This window comes from Sesamum indicum, linkage group LG4, assembly GCF_026168435.1.
Source record: "Sesamum indicum cultivar Baizhima isolate 11 linkage group LG4, ASM2616843v1, whole genome shotgun sequence".
Lineage (NCBI taxonomy): Eukaryota > Viridiplantae > Streptophyta > Magnoliopsida > Lamiales > Pedaliaceae > Sesamum > Sesamum indicum.
Window position 1 is genome coordinate 646,845 of NC_142660.1, and position 16,538 is coordinate 663,382.

The 16,538-nt window shown below is 33.8% G+C and overlaps 1 protein-coding gene across 1 annotated transcript; it reads right to left on the minus strand.

Annotated features, from left to right (window-relative positions):
* Positions 1 to 5,800: 5,800 nt before the first annotated feature.
* On the minus strand, positions 5,801 to 7,654 carry LOC105159706 (cytochrome P450 93A3-like). The gene is made up of 2 exons (XM_011076877.3): positions 6,743 to 7,654; positions 5,801 to 6,657 (listed from the first exon to the last, which is right to left on the minus strand). The coding sequence occupies exons 1-2, from the start codon at positions 7,649 to 7,651 to the stop codon at positions 6,031 to 6,033; spliced, it is 1,536 nt and encodes a 511-aa protein (XP_011075179.2). The 5' UTR covers positions 7,652 to 7,654; the 3' UTR covers positions 5,801 to 6,030.
* Positions 7,655 to 16,538: the final 8,884 nt, after the last annotated feature.

Genomic DNA, 16,538 nt, shown 5'->3' on the forward strand with positions numbered 1-16,538 from the left:
AATTTTGAAACTTTTGTATTTTTATCATTTATCTTTTTAAAATTATATAAAATTTTTTATAACTTTTTGACATTTTATAATTTTAGTCCTAACAATAGTAGATTATGTAGAAGTTGTCGGAATAAATTATGTGCGCTTCATGTGGTTCATTTAAATTGGGGCGTTTATTCTGATTAGTTCACTTTTTCCAACATAGATGAAAATTTTAAAAATGATTAACGTGACAAATGATTTATTTCGAAAATTTTTGAAAAATTAGACACTGGAATGACCAAATTTGCAAAATGTAAAAAAGTTACAGGATTGTTTTGCAACCCCTAGAAAGATAAAGGATAAAAATATCAAAAGCGCGAAGAGCAAATGATTCATTTCCTGCAACTTTTGCAAAAGAAGAACCAAAATCGCGAAATATCAAAAAATCAAAGGACTATTTTGCAACCATAGAAAGATAAAGAATAAAAGTATCAAAATGCGATAATTAATAGACCAAGAATATATTTATTTTTTTCTTCAAAGAAAAGTATCAACATGGAGAATTAATTATTTATGAAATGTAGGTAGGGTAATGTCTTCCCCTCAACCATTCAAAGGTCTGCAATCATAATTAAGTAAAGTTACTCGGAGTTGATTGACAAATTAATACTTAAAATAAGTGGCGTGATTAGTATGCCATTATAATAATAATAATTAAAATTGAGACTAAGCATGCAAGACAGCGACTTGATACATTTTCTGCAATCTCCTACCGTACCGCTCTGACTATCAAAATATATATACGTCTGCTGCTGTGTTTTCTTCTGCCTAACCAATTAGGGAACAGCGTAAATGACTATAATTTGTTTGATAGATACTGCTCATGTATTTGTTCATTAACGTCGTCTGATTTTTTAGTCAGATTCAATTACTTGGACCTACTGCTGCAATAGTCTTTCTTTGTTTAATTGTTATTCGCCGTCAGCTGAGAAATGGTGGAATATATATGTACCTGAATCAGGCTTGCATTGAATAAAATGAACAATTTCATCTCCCTTCTCATCACGTCTCTACATTTTGGATCCCTTAAAATTGAAATGTCACCTCTTTATCATACCTGTTCAAACTTGCTCTTTTGAATGGAACCAGCTACCTCACACACATATATATATGTATATATAGTTGACTATACTAAACGCTAGTATTTGATCCATATCTTAGTGTAAATTTGAAGATCGAGGTAGAAAAAAGAAGCCCGTCAAAATTTGTGCAATTTCACGAGATAGTAGGATGGGGTGAATTGCAATATCTACCTTATCGTGTTAGTAAAAAATGGTAAAATTCCCATTGTAATAAAAGAAAAAGAAAATTAATTTACCTCATGAGTTTTTAAAAATAAGCAAAATATCTACTTATGCCGTGTACTATGCATCATGCGTTCTGTATGTGAATTTGTTTAATTTTATTTATAAAGTGATTTTCATGCACCAAAATGTAAACCTTTAGATCTTGTTTTATTTATATATCAATAGTTGAGATTTAATAAACAAAACAACGGCCTAAATTTTATCTTATTTAGATCAATGGTCCATATTGATGTAGTAATTATTAGTTCATACCTATTTGAATTAGATCAATAACTCAAATTTATGCAATTTATAATATACAAAATAAAGGGTTAAATGTAAATTACCCAACTCTGCTATACGAAATGAGCAAATTACCCCCCATATAAAAAAAAAAATAGCAAATTATCTCTCTGTATTCTCAAAATAAAGCAAGTAAACCTTTCATGCAATTTTGTGTCATTCACCGCTATTTTCAGACATCTTAATTTTTTTTATTATTAGTTAGAAAATTACATTTACATTCTTATTTACTAGCCATTGGATCTTACTGTATCTAAGGCTCAAATTTTATTTATAAGATCGATGGTCCAATTCTATTAGATTTGATGAACTATCTAAATTAAAAGAATATACATATATATTTTTATATTATATAAATATATATATGTATATAGAGAGAGAGCGAGCTGATGGAGGAAGGCGGGGCGGTGATGATGATAGGACTTGAGGGGGGAGGGCCGACAAACTGAGGGGGGAAACAGGAGGCCCTAAGCAAGGGTGGCGACGGGGAGAGGGGGAAGGTGGGGCGGGGGCGGGCGACGAGGCAAGGTAGAAAGGTGGGGGGGGGGGGGGTGTTTGGTTTTTTTTTTTATTTTTTTTATTATATTTTATTGTATTTTTTAAATAAAAATATATATTATTATAAATATTATATAATAATATTAGTAAATTTTTTATTAGAATATAAAATAATATTTTAATCTTAAAAATCAATTAAAAATCATAGTTAAGGTGCGTATAGTACATGACTATCACATTTGGAAGGAACATAGAGAGATAATTTGATATTTTTTTTTATAGGACGTGTTTTATACATGTTGTATATCACAGGATGTTGGTATGTATTTTTGCACAAAAATAAATATATAAATTAAACATATATAATATTGATCCGAATTTGGAAGGGGAGGGGAGGAAGAGGAGGCAAAAATGGGGGAGAGGGAAGAGGAGGCGTAGGTTCAGGTGGGCGGAGGGGAAAGAAGAGGTGGAGGGGGGAGGCAAAGATAGAGGAGGTCGGACGAGCGAGGAAGGGGAAGGGGAAGGGGAGATTTGATAATCAAATCAATGGCCTACATCTTTTTTGATTTAAATCAACAGTCTATATTAATGCATAATTAAATGGCTCAAATCTATTTAAATTAGATGAATAATTCACATTTATATGAGATATAAAAATTAAATTTATACACTATAAAATAAAATTTTATAATAAATAAATTGTAAAGTGTATATAACATATAAGGTACAGCGAAGGAGGTGGTAACGAGGAGGGGGAGAAGCACAGCGACGGAGGAGAGAAGGGGAGGAGGAGAGGGAGAGAAGCGCAACAACACGTGGGGGAGGGGGAACAACAGTGACTGGGGAAGGGGAAGTTGCAGGCAGGCTGGGGGCAGCTGAACAGGACTTATGGTTGGCTTATATGGAGCTCCTCCATCTCCATCACTTGGTTCCTTCTCAACTGTGTTGTTTGAGGAGTTAAGCATAGCTGAATGGAGCAATGTTGATGGAGAATGCCTAATTCCAATTATATATACAATATGATGCTCAAGTAGTAGAGCAGCTAATGCTCTTCTTCTTTCTAGTGATGGAATGCTGATAATTGAAGTTGTAATTAAGGATTAAGTTGTAGTTAATTAGCTTAATCTTGTTGCTTATTGAATTCACCGCTTGTATATACTTTATCTTGGAGATTGTAGATGTCTTTGCAATTCTATTTTCATGGTAGCAGAGTGAGCAATTCATCCTCTATGTTGCTTCTTTTCTTCTTCCCATTATTAAATCCTTCCTTACAGAAAATTGATGTGAAATCCATTGGACAGCTACAAAATGAAGAAGAAGACTCCAGCAACTTATATACAAACCATTCTTTCTAACTAAAACTAGGTAATGAGCTGCCCCAATAAAACTGGGAATCAATGACTCAGCCTACACATCAGCCATAAGTAACAAAGGAAAGAAAATGCGACTTCTTCAAACTCATCCTCAAGGTGCTGCTGCTGTTGTTTCTGCCGCTGTGAATGATGTAGTCCAACACCTTTTCCGTTTTATTTCCCTCTATTATGGACCTTATATAATTAATTAATGCCAATTTTAGAAAAATAACAAAATTTAATGAAATTTTTATAAATATTTTAAAGAAAAACTTAGGACCTTAATACAATTTTTAGGATAAATTCGCACTTTAATGCAAATAATATGAATTTCTATATAATTTTATCAATAATAAAATACAATTATGTGTTTTTAATCTTAATAATTTTTTTAATGGTAGATAATGACGATTGGTGCTCCGCCACCCCCAGAATGAGGTATGGCTGTGGTTTTGCCTACGTTCATGGCCTTCCCAGCCTTCCCCAAAATGAGCCAGTGGATGCACCTCTGGCCGCCCTATCCTCGAAGGAGTCTCCCAGTCCCTGCCGCCGATACCTGTAGACTCCCCTGCAATGGGGTCAGTTGCGGAGACAGGCGCCAGGAGTACACAATCCCCGGTGTGGCCGTGGGATGCACCACCACCACCAACGCCACTACTTCCCCCAATGGCCCATATAGGTGTTTCATCAGCTTCCAGGATGCGAGGTACATAGAATAATTTAGTTACTTGATTTAATATTTTTTTAATTTTGAATTGATTTTAATATATTATCCACACCCCTAGACCAACATACCGCATATCCCACAGGAGCACCAGCTATTTTGGTTCCAAAAATTGAAGGTAATAGTAATGTTATTTAATTTTTTAAGTAATATTTATATTTTTAAATTTAAATGTTTATATATATTTTTTATCAAAATTTTAGATGTTGTACTGGTGGGACTACAATGACGAGTCGATGTTAAAACTCGTCATGTCGCAGGCGGGGAAGTTTCTGTGGAAGCGGTTCGCTGACGCGTGAAACTAGTAGGCCCGACCACTGTAGCTGACCGAGGAGATTTGATGCCAGCTTTTGGAATTCTAGTCAAGCCTAAAATTCCAGGCATAGTTGGCCAAGAAAAAGGTCAATTGGGGCCGCCAACCCTGAAGCAGCTGCGATCGTTTACCGCGGGAGTCGTCATCCATTGGGGCATACAAGTGGGAGATGGTAAGTAGTTTTTAACGCATATTAGTAATTTCATTTAATTTTTTTTATTTGTAATCATTTTTTAAATTAATTTTTGAACATGAGACACAACTAGGCCCGAGGGCGGAGGAGGTTGCGGTAAGTGATTAAATTTTTTTACGTAATTTGTTCTTTTAATTCTTTATTATTTTTTTAATATAATTATTTAACATGTTCGCAGGTGATGTTCTTGATGAAGGAGGAACGCCAGAGACAACAAAACAACAATAAAGAGTCTCCATGGTCCCAGACGAGCAACAGGTCTGGATGTTAGCAGCGGGCGGTCGAAAGAGGGAGCGAGCATTTGGTCTTGGCTCCGAGGCCTACCACTCAATTGATGGACCATCACAGGTAACTCATTCGACTGCTCCCTCGCTCTTGCCACCACAACTGCATCGCCCTGACATAAATGATCAGGTGTTGACACTCGAGCACTACATCAGAAGCGTCGATTCCAACGGGCTCGATTATCTAGTGCCCTAGCCTCCAGCTGACGCGACACCCAATGACGACGACGGCGAAGACGAACATGCGACTGTTAGGGATAATACAAATTAGGATTTCTTTTTTGTATTTTGTAAATATACGATTTTGTATAATATTTTTATTTTTGTAATTAAGTTATTATTATTTCTGTTATATTATGTATTTTTTTATATAAATTCATTTAGTTAATTTTATAAAAAATAAATATTAAAATATATTAAATAAAATAATAATTTTTGTAAGGCCTTGTAATATTTGATTTTTGGATATTATTTACATTCTTCATTAACTTCTAAATTTGAAATAATACATTGTAATTTTTAACTTCATCATAGTTTAGTGTGATTTGTTGATCTATTAAGTCATTTAAATATAATTGATATATATTATCTATTTCTTATTTAAATAGTATCTTATGTTTTTAAAAACTTAGTCTTTCATGTATATATGGGATTATCTAATATCCAAAATCAAATAATATTATGTAAAAGCTTAATTGATCAGTGAACTTTTTTTAACCATTTTTATTAATTTTTCGGCTGATTTTGCTGCCAACCCATGAAAATTACAAGATGAAATTAGTAAAAATAAATTCATAATGAACTAAAAATGCAATTTTGCCCAATAATTGACAACCCAAGGTGGGAGTCTAGTTTCAGAATTATATTTCGTAAAATATAGAAATACAAGTGACAGTTTGATGATCAACAGACAGACGATCAACCATACACAACAGATACAGACGTCGTTCAAGAATCGCGACAGAATGTTTATTCATCATCATTAAAACAAGTAGAGATGTTTTCTTCCTGTCTCTTAGACTTCCACCAGTTCTGTAATGTAGATTACAGTGATGGAATGGGATTGAGCCTGGGCACTGGGAAACATATGAGAGGATTAGCCCTCGGCAGGGTCATGCTCGGCGCCTCCTCCATGTCCACAATGCCCTCAACCTTCCAATCAAAGCACTGAATCATGGCAGCTAAGGCTGTCTGAACAACAAGCAATGCCAATGAATTTCCGGGGCAGCTTCTCCGACCACTCCCGAATGGTAAGAGTTGATAATGTTGTCCCCTAACATCCAACTGCCCTTTCGCACTCCCATCCTCGGCAAGAAACCTTTCTGGCCTAAACTCCAGCGGGTTTTCCCAGTGGTTAGGATCCCTCCCGACAGCCCAAACGTTGACGAATAGTTGAGTCTTGGCCGGAATATGGTACCCGGAAATGGTGCAGTCTTCAGTTGACTCCCTCACAATTATTGGCCCTGATGGGTGAATCCTTAGTGATTCTTTTACAATAGCTTGAAGGTAGGGGAGGTTGGGGATGTCTGATTCTTCGACAATTCTATTCTTCCCTACAACAGAATCGATTTCTTGAACTGCTTTTTGCAAGATTTTAGGATGATTTATCAGCTCTGCTAATGTCCACTCTATTGTGATTGCTGATGTATCAGTTCCACCTACAAACAGGTCCTGCATGCAATATATATGAACAATGCATGTTACTCTTGTACATTGTAATAAAGACATATACATAAATAAATAGCAGGTTTATTACCAGGATAAAACCCTTGATGTTCTCTCTTGTTAGTTGCATCTCTGAGCTTTCATCTTCAGCTATATCAAGTAAAATGTGAAGCAGATCTTTTGCAATTTCGCCCTCCTTACTTCTCTGATTGAATTTCCTTCTTTCACTTTGGTGTTCCTCTATGATCTTCTCCAACATTTTATCAAACCTTCCCATAACCGCTTTCAACCTCTTTCCAATTCCCTGCACATCCAAATTCTTGCAGAACCAAATGAAGTCCGACAAATTAAACTTCCCTGTAAGAGCAGTGATTTCTCGGACCAGTTCCTTCATTTCCGCAGCCTCATTTTCATCTCCGGACAACCGTCGACTCAGCACCATTCTTGATATTACATTGTTCGACAATCTAATAAGCTCACTTCCAATAGCAACCGATTCGCCAGCTTTCGCCTTCATTGACAAAAGCTCAATTAGGTAGTTTATTTCTTGGCGCCTGATAGGCTGCAGCAAGTCAAGTGTCTGTAAGCCAAGAAGCCGAGAAATACACAGTTTCTTCACGAACTTCCACTGATCTCCATAAGGTGCAAATGACAAGTCCTGACTGCCATACGTCACATAGTCGGACACAACTGTTTTGGGTCGATTTAAGAAAGAAATTTCGTGTGTTTTTAGGAATTCTTTGCACATCTCAGGCGATGAAGCAACTACGCAAGGAACAGAACCAAGGTATAAGTGAATCAAGGGTCCATAGCGCGATGAGATTTTGAAGAAAGCTTGGTGAGGTATTGAGCTAAGAAGATGAAGATGTCCAATAATCGGCAGAGCTAGAGGGCTGGGAGGAAGGCGTGGAGAAGACCGTTTTTGGACAAATGCTCGGAGCAGGATGGTGGGAATAAGCCAAATGAGCAAGAAAATAATGTATTCTTGGATTTCAGCCATGGCTCAAACTCTTAATCATGAACAAGTGAATGGTAGATTCTTATATATATACACATTATGATCAAGAACTTTCATAGTATATGATACAGTGTAATTGACTTTTTGGTTTAATTATTGGCTTAAATATATGTATATACATATATATTTAGTACTATAATTATGACACATTTGTATTTTTATTCTTTACTTTTACTTGTACAAAAGAAAGTTCTATAATTTTTTGACATTTTGCAATTTTGATCCTAACGACAATGGATTTTATAGAAGTTGTCTGAATAAATTATATATATGCACCTTACGTGGTTCATTATAAATTGGGCACTACAAGAAAACAGGGTATCAGAGACCAAAATTTAGAGACGGAGCAAAATCCGTCTTTATCAGAGACGGATTTAGAGACGGATGCTTCTATCTGAAGACTACTTCTTTACAGCTCTTGGGTTTAGTAAATACTCTGCTGGGGAATTCTAGAAAAACTGCTGAGAAAGATCTCTCTATCCAAAGATATTCTGCCATTCCACTGTCTCCGAACAGTGGCCTTATAGGATGGGTCCCAAACTGTGATACCTTGCACCATCTCATTCGAGAGTATAGGGATGCCAGAAAGGTTTGGTTCGATCACTTCATTTCTCTCCTGACCTCATCACCTTTTCATACACCAAAAAGTATGCATTTCGTGATTACCGTGCCTGTTTCTGGTTTTGTAGATCACCCTGAACCAAGAGCATAAGTTGATACTTAAAATTGCCCTATTGCTTAGTATTAGATAATTGTTTTGCTATTACAGAATCAGGTAGGAATTCACTTCAACATCTATACTGTTATTTGCAAGTATTGCTACAAACATATAAAAGCTTCTCCTTCCATACTTTCCTACCTCTCTCTGAGTCTGTATCTGTGTGTGGCTTTCTTGATTTTTGTGTCTTTATAGCATTTTGGGGAAAGTGGTTGGTTCCCTTTGAGTATGTTTATATCCTGGATACATATTTCTATCCAGTATGCTTATATCCTCATTGAAGTACTAATCTGGAATACTTGATACTGTAACGTGTCAATTGTGAAATATTCTTATTTGAACACTTGAACCTTGGTTGCAGTGTGAGACAGTTGTTTATTGTTTTCAATGTTCATAAAGTTATAGAGTGTAGTTACTGTGTTCTTTAAGTATGTCAAGTTAATTTGAAAACGATGTAGATCAAATCTGATATCAAATACACACACACACACACACAAACATATATATACATATATATAGATATATATATACTTTGTTATGTAACTAGGATGGGTTTTGAGTACTCATGTATAATATATACATGTTCTGTTACTAGGATGGGTTCTCAATACACTGAAGTTTGGTTGCATTAGACATAACTGGGTGTCAATATAAAAAAGAAGACCAAATTAACAGATGAAGTGAAACTGTTGTACTGTAGTCTAAGTTCATAACCATAAACATAATAGGAAGACCATGCAAATGAGGTTTTGTTTAATGCCAGACAAAGATAACCTGTAGCCTATACAAGATTACCTAGCTTTTGGTAAAACACACGACAGGACATACATGTAGCTAAGCAATGGTACTGATGCAAAAAAAGAAAAAAAAAAAAAAAGCAATGGTACTGATGCACTCATGTACTTGGGTTGCATAAGGCTTAATAGTGTAACTGTGAATAGTTCAACATCTAGGACCTTTTTTTGGTTTGTCATCCATAAATCTAAGAAATTTGACAAATTCAAAATCAGTTTTCCGCTAATGCATACTGTTCCTCTACTGGCATATGAGAACCAAGTGACCAACTATGTTCATGTCACCGCATGGTGGAAATAAATCATCACTATTATCTCATCCTTGATGAACCTCACAAACGAAGTAGCAAGATCACAACAATTTCTGGAACAAACTCGAGCGCTCGAGCTCAAGCTCGAGATAGCGAGCTCGAGTTCGTTGTCAGGCCTAAGTATGTTTGTGTTCCTGAGATGTTTACTTCCTGCAACTCTGCTTGCTTTTGTGCAATCAACAGATGAAGTGAAACTGTTGTCTTGTAGTCTAAGTTCATAACCATGATGCTTTTTATGAAGAACAGCTGGAGAATTCACATAACTTTATGCCCATTTATTTACATTTGCTAAACCATTAAATGTTTAAACGAGAAGAAGAAAATAGAAAATTGCTAGAAATTGCTCTTGAAGAAGTTCGAAAGAGGGAGGAAGAGGCTCGAAAGAGGGACGAAGAGGCTCAAAAGAGGGACGAAGAGGCTCGGAAGAGGGAGGCAGACCTATAAGAACTAGTTTGAAAATTACTTCAAGATGTGGGACACACAAACCATAAATTTGCTGGTGGGTCGGGACAACAGGAGCAACAACATTCCAGGAAAGATAATTAGTTTATTTTTTCTGTTGGTTGTTTATCACTTAGTGTATGTTGATTTGGGTTGTTTATGACTTAGTGTATGTTGATTTGAGTTGTACTTTGACTTATGTTTGTTGACTTGAGAGTAGACATTGATATTATTTGGTAGTATTTGGATGATGACATCAATTATATTAGTGTTGTTGTATTATGAGTATCTTTTTTATTAATATTTGTTGTTCTTGTTTGGAAAATTCAGATTTTGGTATCGATGGAATGTATATTTGATATTATAATGACCAGGATATTAATTTGGGTACAGAAAATAAAAATCTGCCCAAAAAAAACCAAAAAAAATTAGAGACAGAAAATTTTGAAAATTTAGACGCCGAATCAGAGACGGATTCGAGACGGAAATTTGCAAGGTTTTAGAGACGGATTAGAGACGGAATATTTTCTTCATTTCAGAGACGGAATTAGAGACGGAAAATATTTTAGCTTTATCGACGGAATCAGAGATGGATTACCTACGGAAATCAAAGACGGATTACAGTTAAATTTTCTTCTTTTTTGGCGACAGAATTAGCGATCGAATTTTCAGTCTCAGATTTAGCGACGGAATATTTCGTCGCTAAATTTTTAGCGACGCGGCCTTCTGCACGGACTTCCGCGATGGATTTTTCCGTCTCTAATTTATTTTAGAGACGGAAATCCTACTTTCAGAGACGAAATTTCCATCTCTGATACCCTGTTTTCTTGTAGTGGGGGCGTTTGTTCTGATTAGTTCACTTTTGCCAAAATAGATGAAAATTTTAAAAAAGAATAATGTAACACATGATTTATTTCGATAAATTTTGGAAAATTCGGCAGTTGAACAATCAAAATTGCGAAATGTCAAAAAATTATAAAATTTTTTACAACCCCTAGAAAGATAAAGGATAAAATATCAAAATCACGAGAAGCACATGATTCATTCCTGTAATTTTTGCAAAAATTAACAGACTATTCTGCAATCCTAAAAAAATAAATATATCAAACTGCCATAATCGTAATTGTAGGACCAAAAAGATATTTATTTTATTTATTCATTTTCTCTTCAAACATATATGAAAGAAAAGTATGAACATGGAGAATTATTTATGAAACGTATGTAGGATAATGTCTTCCGATCAACCATTCAGAGGTTTATAATCATCTTTAGGTAATGTTACTTGGAGTTCATTGGCTAATAATAATAATTAAATTAGCATAGAGTCCTTGCTATTCACAATTATATATATATTTTTTTAGAATTAAATATTTTTTTATAATATATAGTGCTATAAATGAATCTTTTATACAAAATAAAAATTATATTCTACATGGGTAAAACATAAACAGATCGACTTTTACATATATCCAACCCTATACAAAATAAACTTACGTATTTTTTGTTTATATAATTAATTCATCTTCCTCAAAAGCTATATTAAAATACATAATCTAAAATGTCTTACTTATAAAAAATAAAATAAAATATAAAGTAAAAATAGAAACTTCTATTTATGAGTTGTGAAAAGGACAACTAAAAGGGGAGGAAGAAAGATGGGCTACAGAAAGAAAAGGTAATTTAAAATAATTTTAATATTTTAATATTATTTCATCAATTTGAACCAAAAAAAGATAAAGAGTAAAATAATTATCATGAACAACAAAATAAAATAAGTACAAATAAAAATAAAATAACTAAGTTCAATTAAATCATAAATATAGAATATTATCATCAACATAAAAAAATAAAAAGCTTTTATCACACAAAGAAATCTTAAAAGATGAAAATTTAATGTGCAAACAAACAAATGACTTTGAAAAATATCAATCAACTATTAAAATAATAAATATTTATCATGCATTTGTCTAAAAGTCTTAATGCCTTAATAAAAAGGGTTAGCATGAAACAAAAAGAAAAAACAAAACTATAATAATAAAAAAGTAAAAGTATGCAAAAGTGTAAAATACAAAATATATATTGAAATATATAAGTCCGCAATCATAACTGCTAAGTTTTAACAAAGAAAAAAAATAAAAAACGCGATAGTGATATATTATACGCTTATAACCACTTGCAAAGTATATTGTTTCCAATTTAATTTTTGAGAGCAATATGCCATTGTAAAGTATATACAATAGTCTATAAATATATATTATGAAAATTAATATATAAAAAAACAAATAATATCATGATAAATAGTAAACTAATAGTCTATAACCACACCGAAGATGAGCGTAAAATATAAATAATAATTAAAATTTAATAAGGACAAATCATTAATAATTAAATAACTTCAACAACAATGAAAAGTATAAGATGCCCACTGGAGCATAGAAAAGCAATAAAAATGACCATACGGAGTGTTAAGTTTTGAAATTGTTTTAATGAAGAACGAAAAATTGACAGAATTGATTGTATCTAAAAAATAATAGATGCATAATTGACTTTATTCTATTTAAATACAAATATGATGGAGACCATAATCGTTAGGTAATTATTTAAGACAAATACAAATAAAATTAGTTAATTATAATTTTGAAGATGAGATTCTGGATAAATATAAAATAAATATTTAATATATTTAAAATGGATAATATTTTTAACCAATAAGATTTTTTTCTCAATAATTAAATAATTTAGTTATAATGTATTGAAGATAAGATTTTGAATAAATATTAAATATATTAAATAATGACGATGTTTCTAACCAATAAGAATTTTTTCTTGATAATTAAAATACTGTGTCGATGAATAAAATTTAAATTATTAATTTAAAATAAATGAGATTGTCTAAGCAATGATATTTTATCTTAGCAATTAAAAAATTAAAAAAAATCATAAAAAAGTATTTGGTCAAAATTAAATTAATTTGGTCAACCATTGGTATGCTATATATATATATATATATAAATAAGTGGCGGAGTTAATATGGCATTGGAGTGTGTTGCATGCATGACAGGGACTTTTTTTTTTTTTTTTTTTAACACCCGAAGATGGGGGAATATTTGTTCCTGTCCCTTTTTCATTGAAATTCAATTAACAGTTATTACTACATCATTACTGCAAAAAAAAATATAAACGGAGGAGTACTACTCCTTTACATTGAAACAATTTCTTTTAGCGACATTATGTTTTGTGTTTCTGCTGCCATCTTCTTTTGATTCGCCTAGTACGAATTCTTGGACCACAAGAGTTGTTCCTTTATTTCATCACTCGATTTTTCTCCTCCGAATTCTTGAATAGGTAATCCGGTTGCTCATTCATAGAGAATTGATTTCTAGGCAGTTTGGTCGGAGTGGCCAGCTCCTATAACAGCTGCTCTACGGAATCTATATCAACTGGGTTGCGATTGGTCAAGCAGATCGGGTCGCGAATCTTCAAAGGCCTGGCATTGCTGTCCATAATCACTCCCTCTTCTGAATTCTGATCCTCTTTTGAATTCTCTTAATTTTGATCCTCCTCTGAATTATGTTCGAGTAGCATGATAGCATTTTTCACATGTGTCCAATTTCCATCAGCCACTTTATACTCCAAATTCTCATCTCCCGTTTTATCATTATCACAGGTAGTATCAGCAACATCAACAGAGACAATAATTTCATGCACAACCACGTGATCCTTTAATTTGCTCGCCGCATTTTCAAAAATAAAAATGGAATCAACACTAGCCACATAGTCAGTTCTATATTCAGTGTGGTACCTATCATTTTTTGTTATCTGAAATTGTTCTGCTCAGTTCACCGTCTTTGAGCATTCACCTGTTTTCCTAGTTAGTCCTTTGTCTCATTCCACTGCTTCAACCACCTGCGTTCCCTTCCTTTTCACCTGCTTCAAAATGATGGAATCTGTTGCATGCATGACAAGGACTTGATACCGCAAAGGTCTGACTATATATATATATATATCAACTTATAATTCATTTCCTGCTGTTGTATTAACCAATTAGGGAACAGCGTAAATGAAGATAATTTGTTTTTTAGATACTGCTCATGTAATAATTGGTTCATTCATGTGGTCTGAGTTTTTAGTCAGATTCAATTACTTTGACCCACTATGTAATTTTTCTTGTTTCTTATTCTTCGTCTACTGAGAGAAGTGATGGATTAAGGATTGAATGAATAACTGAATCATAAAGTCAACAGTTTCATCTCCCTTGTCATCACGTTTCCACATTTTGGATCCTTTAAAATTGAAATGTCACCTCTTTACCATACCGGTTCAAACTTGCTACATCACACACACAATATATACATATGGTCGACTTAACTTTAGTATTTCATCCATATCTTTGTGCAAATTTTACTTTATTTAGATCAATGGTTGATATTAATGTGAAAATAGATAGTTCATATCTACTTGAATTAGATCAGTGGCTCATATTTATGAAAATTACAAAAATATATTTATAAAATATAAAAATAAATATAAAAATTATTATAAATATGTATACACAATATATATGCATGCAGTATTAATAAAAAAAAAAGTACCTAAAAAGAAGAGGCGGCCCAATCTAAATTTGGCGGGGAGGGGAGGAAGGGCGGCACAGATGGGGGAGAGGGAAGGAGAGGCGCAAGCAGGTGTAGGAGAAAAGAACATGGAGGAGGTCGCAACGAGCGGGGAAGGGGAAGGAAGGTGTTCGAGCTCCGACTACGAGGGGGGAAAGGAAGGTGTAGACGATAATGACAGGGAGTGACGGCGACGACAAGGGGTAGGGAGGACAGACACCGTGGTAGTGTGGGAGGCGGCTATAGTGGCGGTGAGGGAGGGGCGAGGGGGTGGTGTGCTAGGTTGATATGGGGAATCGTTGTCGGGGGGGGGGGGGGGGTGCAGGGGTACCAGCAGTGGTTGTTGCTATATATATATTATATGTATATATATTAGATAAATATATTTTTATTTAAAATTATATATTATAAGCTCCAAAAATAAAATTTTTTCAAACTAATATTAGATATTTAGGACATCAAAATTCATCATAAAACTATTGTCCCAATTCAACGATCTCTCAAAAAACAAAAATTCAGACAAAACATAGTTACAAAGGTTTCTTGGCAGGTTGAATTATGTTTCATATTTTTACCCAAAAAATATGCAAACCCTTGTACGATAGGTCAAAACCTCCACCATCACCATGGACCCAACTTCACATAGGTTTAGGAAAAAATTAAAAATAAAATTTAAAAAAATTTCTTGTTTTAGTATATGTCATCCCACTACACCTAATTAAAATTGTTCAGTCTGATGCACCTAAAATAGGATATGGAGGCATTCTTAGTCAAATTATTGATGGAAAAGAAATCATAGTTCGATATTATTTTGGAGTCCGGAAGACCACATCTCAATAAAATTATCCTACTATAAAGAAAGAAATATTATATATTATGTATTTCCGAATTTCAAGATGATTTACAAAATCGAAAATTTCTTTTAAAAATAGATTGCAGAGCTGTAAAAGGTGTATTACCATCTAGAGCATCCATCTATAAAAATAAGATCCAAAGGATGTAAAATGTAGACACAAATAAAAATAAAAAGAAGTGGCATGTGTGTTACACCACTTGTGCGAGAGGGGATTTTGCTCATTGTTGAACTTTGAAGGAGGTAAATTGGTGTTTTATTTCTCACAAGGGGACTATTTGACTATTTCACATATGGTAAATTGCAATTTGCCCAGTACAATGACATAATATATTTGCATTTATTTTTGAGAGAGTAGGGGAGATCAACTTTGGCATGTACCATTAAATATAGAGGTTTAATTTTATTTATGCAGTAACAATTGGAACGTATTCAACCTCATCCTATTGAAATGCAGTATTACTAGTCCACCTTGACTCAATAGTTTTTTTAGCTTTTGTTCGATATACAGTCATCCAATCAACTTTATCTCTCCTTAAGCTTGGGACAAAACCATCAGCACAAAGGCCAAGACAATATTACGGGGTTCTGAAGCAAAATTTGAATGTGCCTCATTAAAATGTTTCCAAGTCACTGCATCAAATGGATCACACATAGCCCCATTCTCTGTCTCAAAAGGTTACGTTAATAGAAGGAGCAATTCAACCCTCTTCGTTATCCTCGCAGCCTGTAGTAAATTATAATACATATAATCAATATATTATAAGTATCATAAACACTACAAAAAATACGAAATTTGGCACGGCCAGAGCAGTCGTTCCAAAGCCCGCTCCATCTTGGAACGGTTTTTGGAACACATTAGGAATGGTTATTGAAACATGACGTTAGGTGGAACACTTTTTTTGGGTTATAAATTTGGAACTATCCAACTGTTCCAAGTTGAGTTTCAAAGTAACAGTTACTAAACTCGTTCCACATTCCGTGCCAAAATAGTAATAAAAAATCGTTAGAACTCAGTTTGGAACATTATATTAGATTTAGGAATGGTCACAACCAAACCGTTCCTATATTTGTTGCAATATATGTCCCAAAAGTGACAGTTCGAAAATGTATTCCAAAACGAGGTACAATTTGGAACGGTT

Excerpts from the sequence above, each read along its gene's own strand:
- LOC105159706 (XM_011076877.3), bottom strand. The coding sequence starts at position 7,651 with ATGGCTGAAATCCAAGAATACATTATTTTCTTGCTCATTTGGCTTATT. Across the intron at positions 6,658-6,742 it reads ACATCAAGGGTTTTATCCTG|GACCTGTTTGTAGGTGGAAC; the intron begins GTAATAAACCTG and ends TATTGCATGCAG.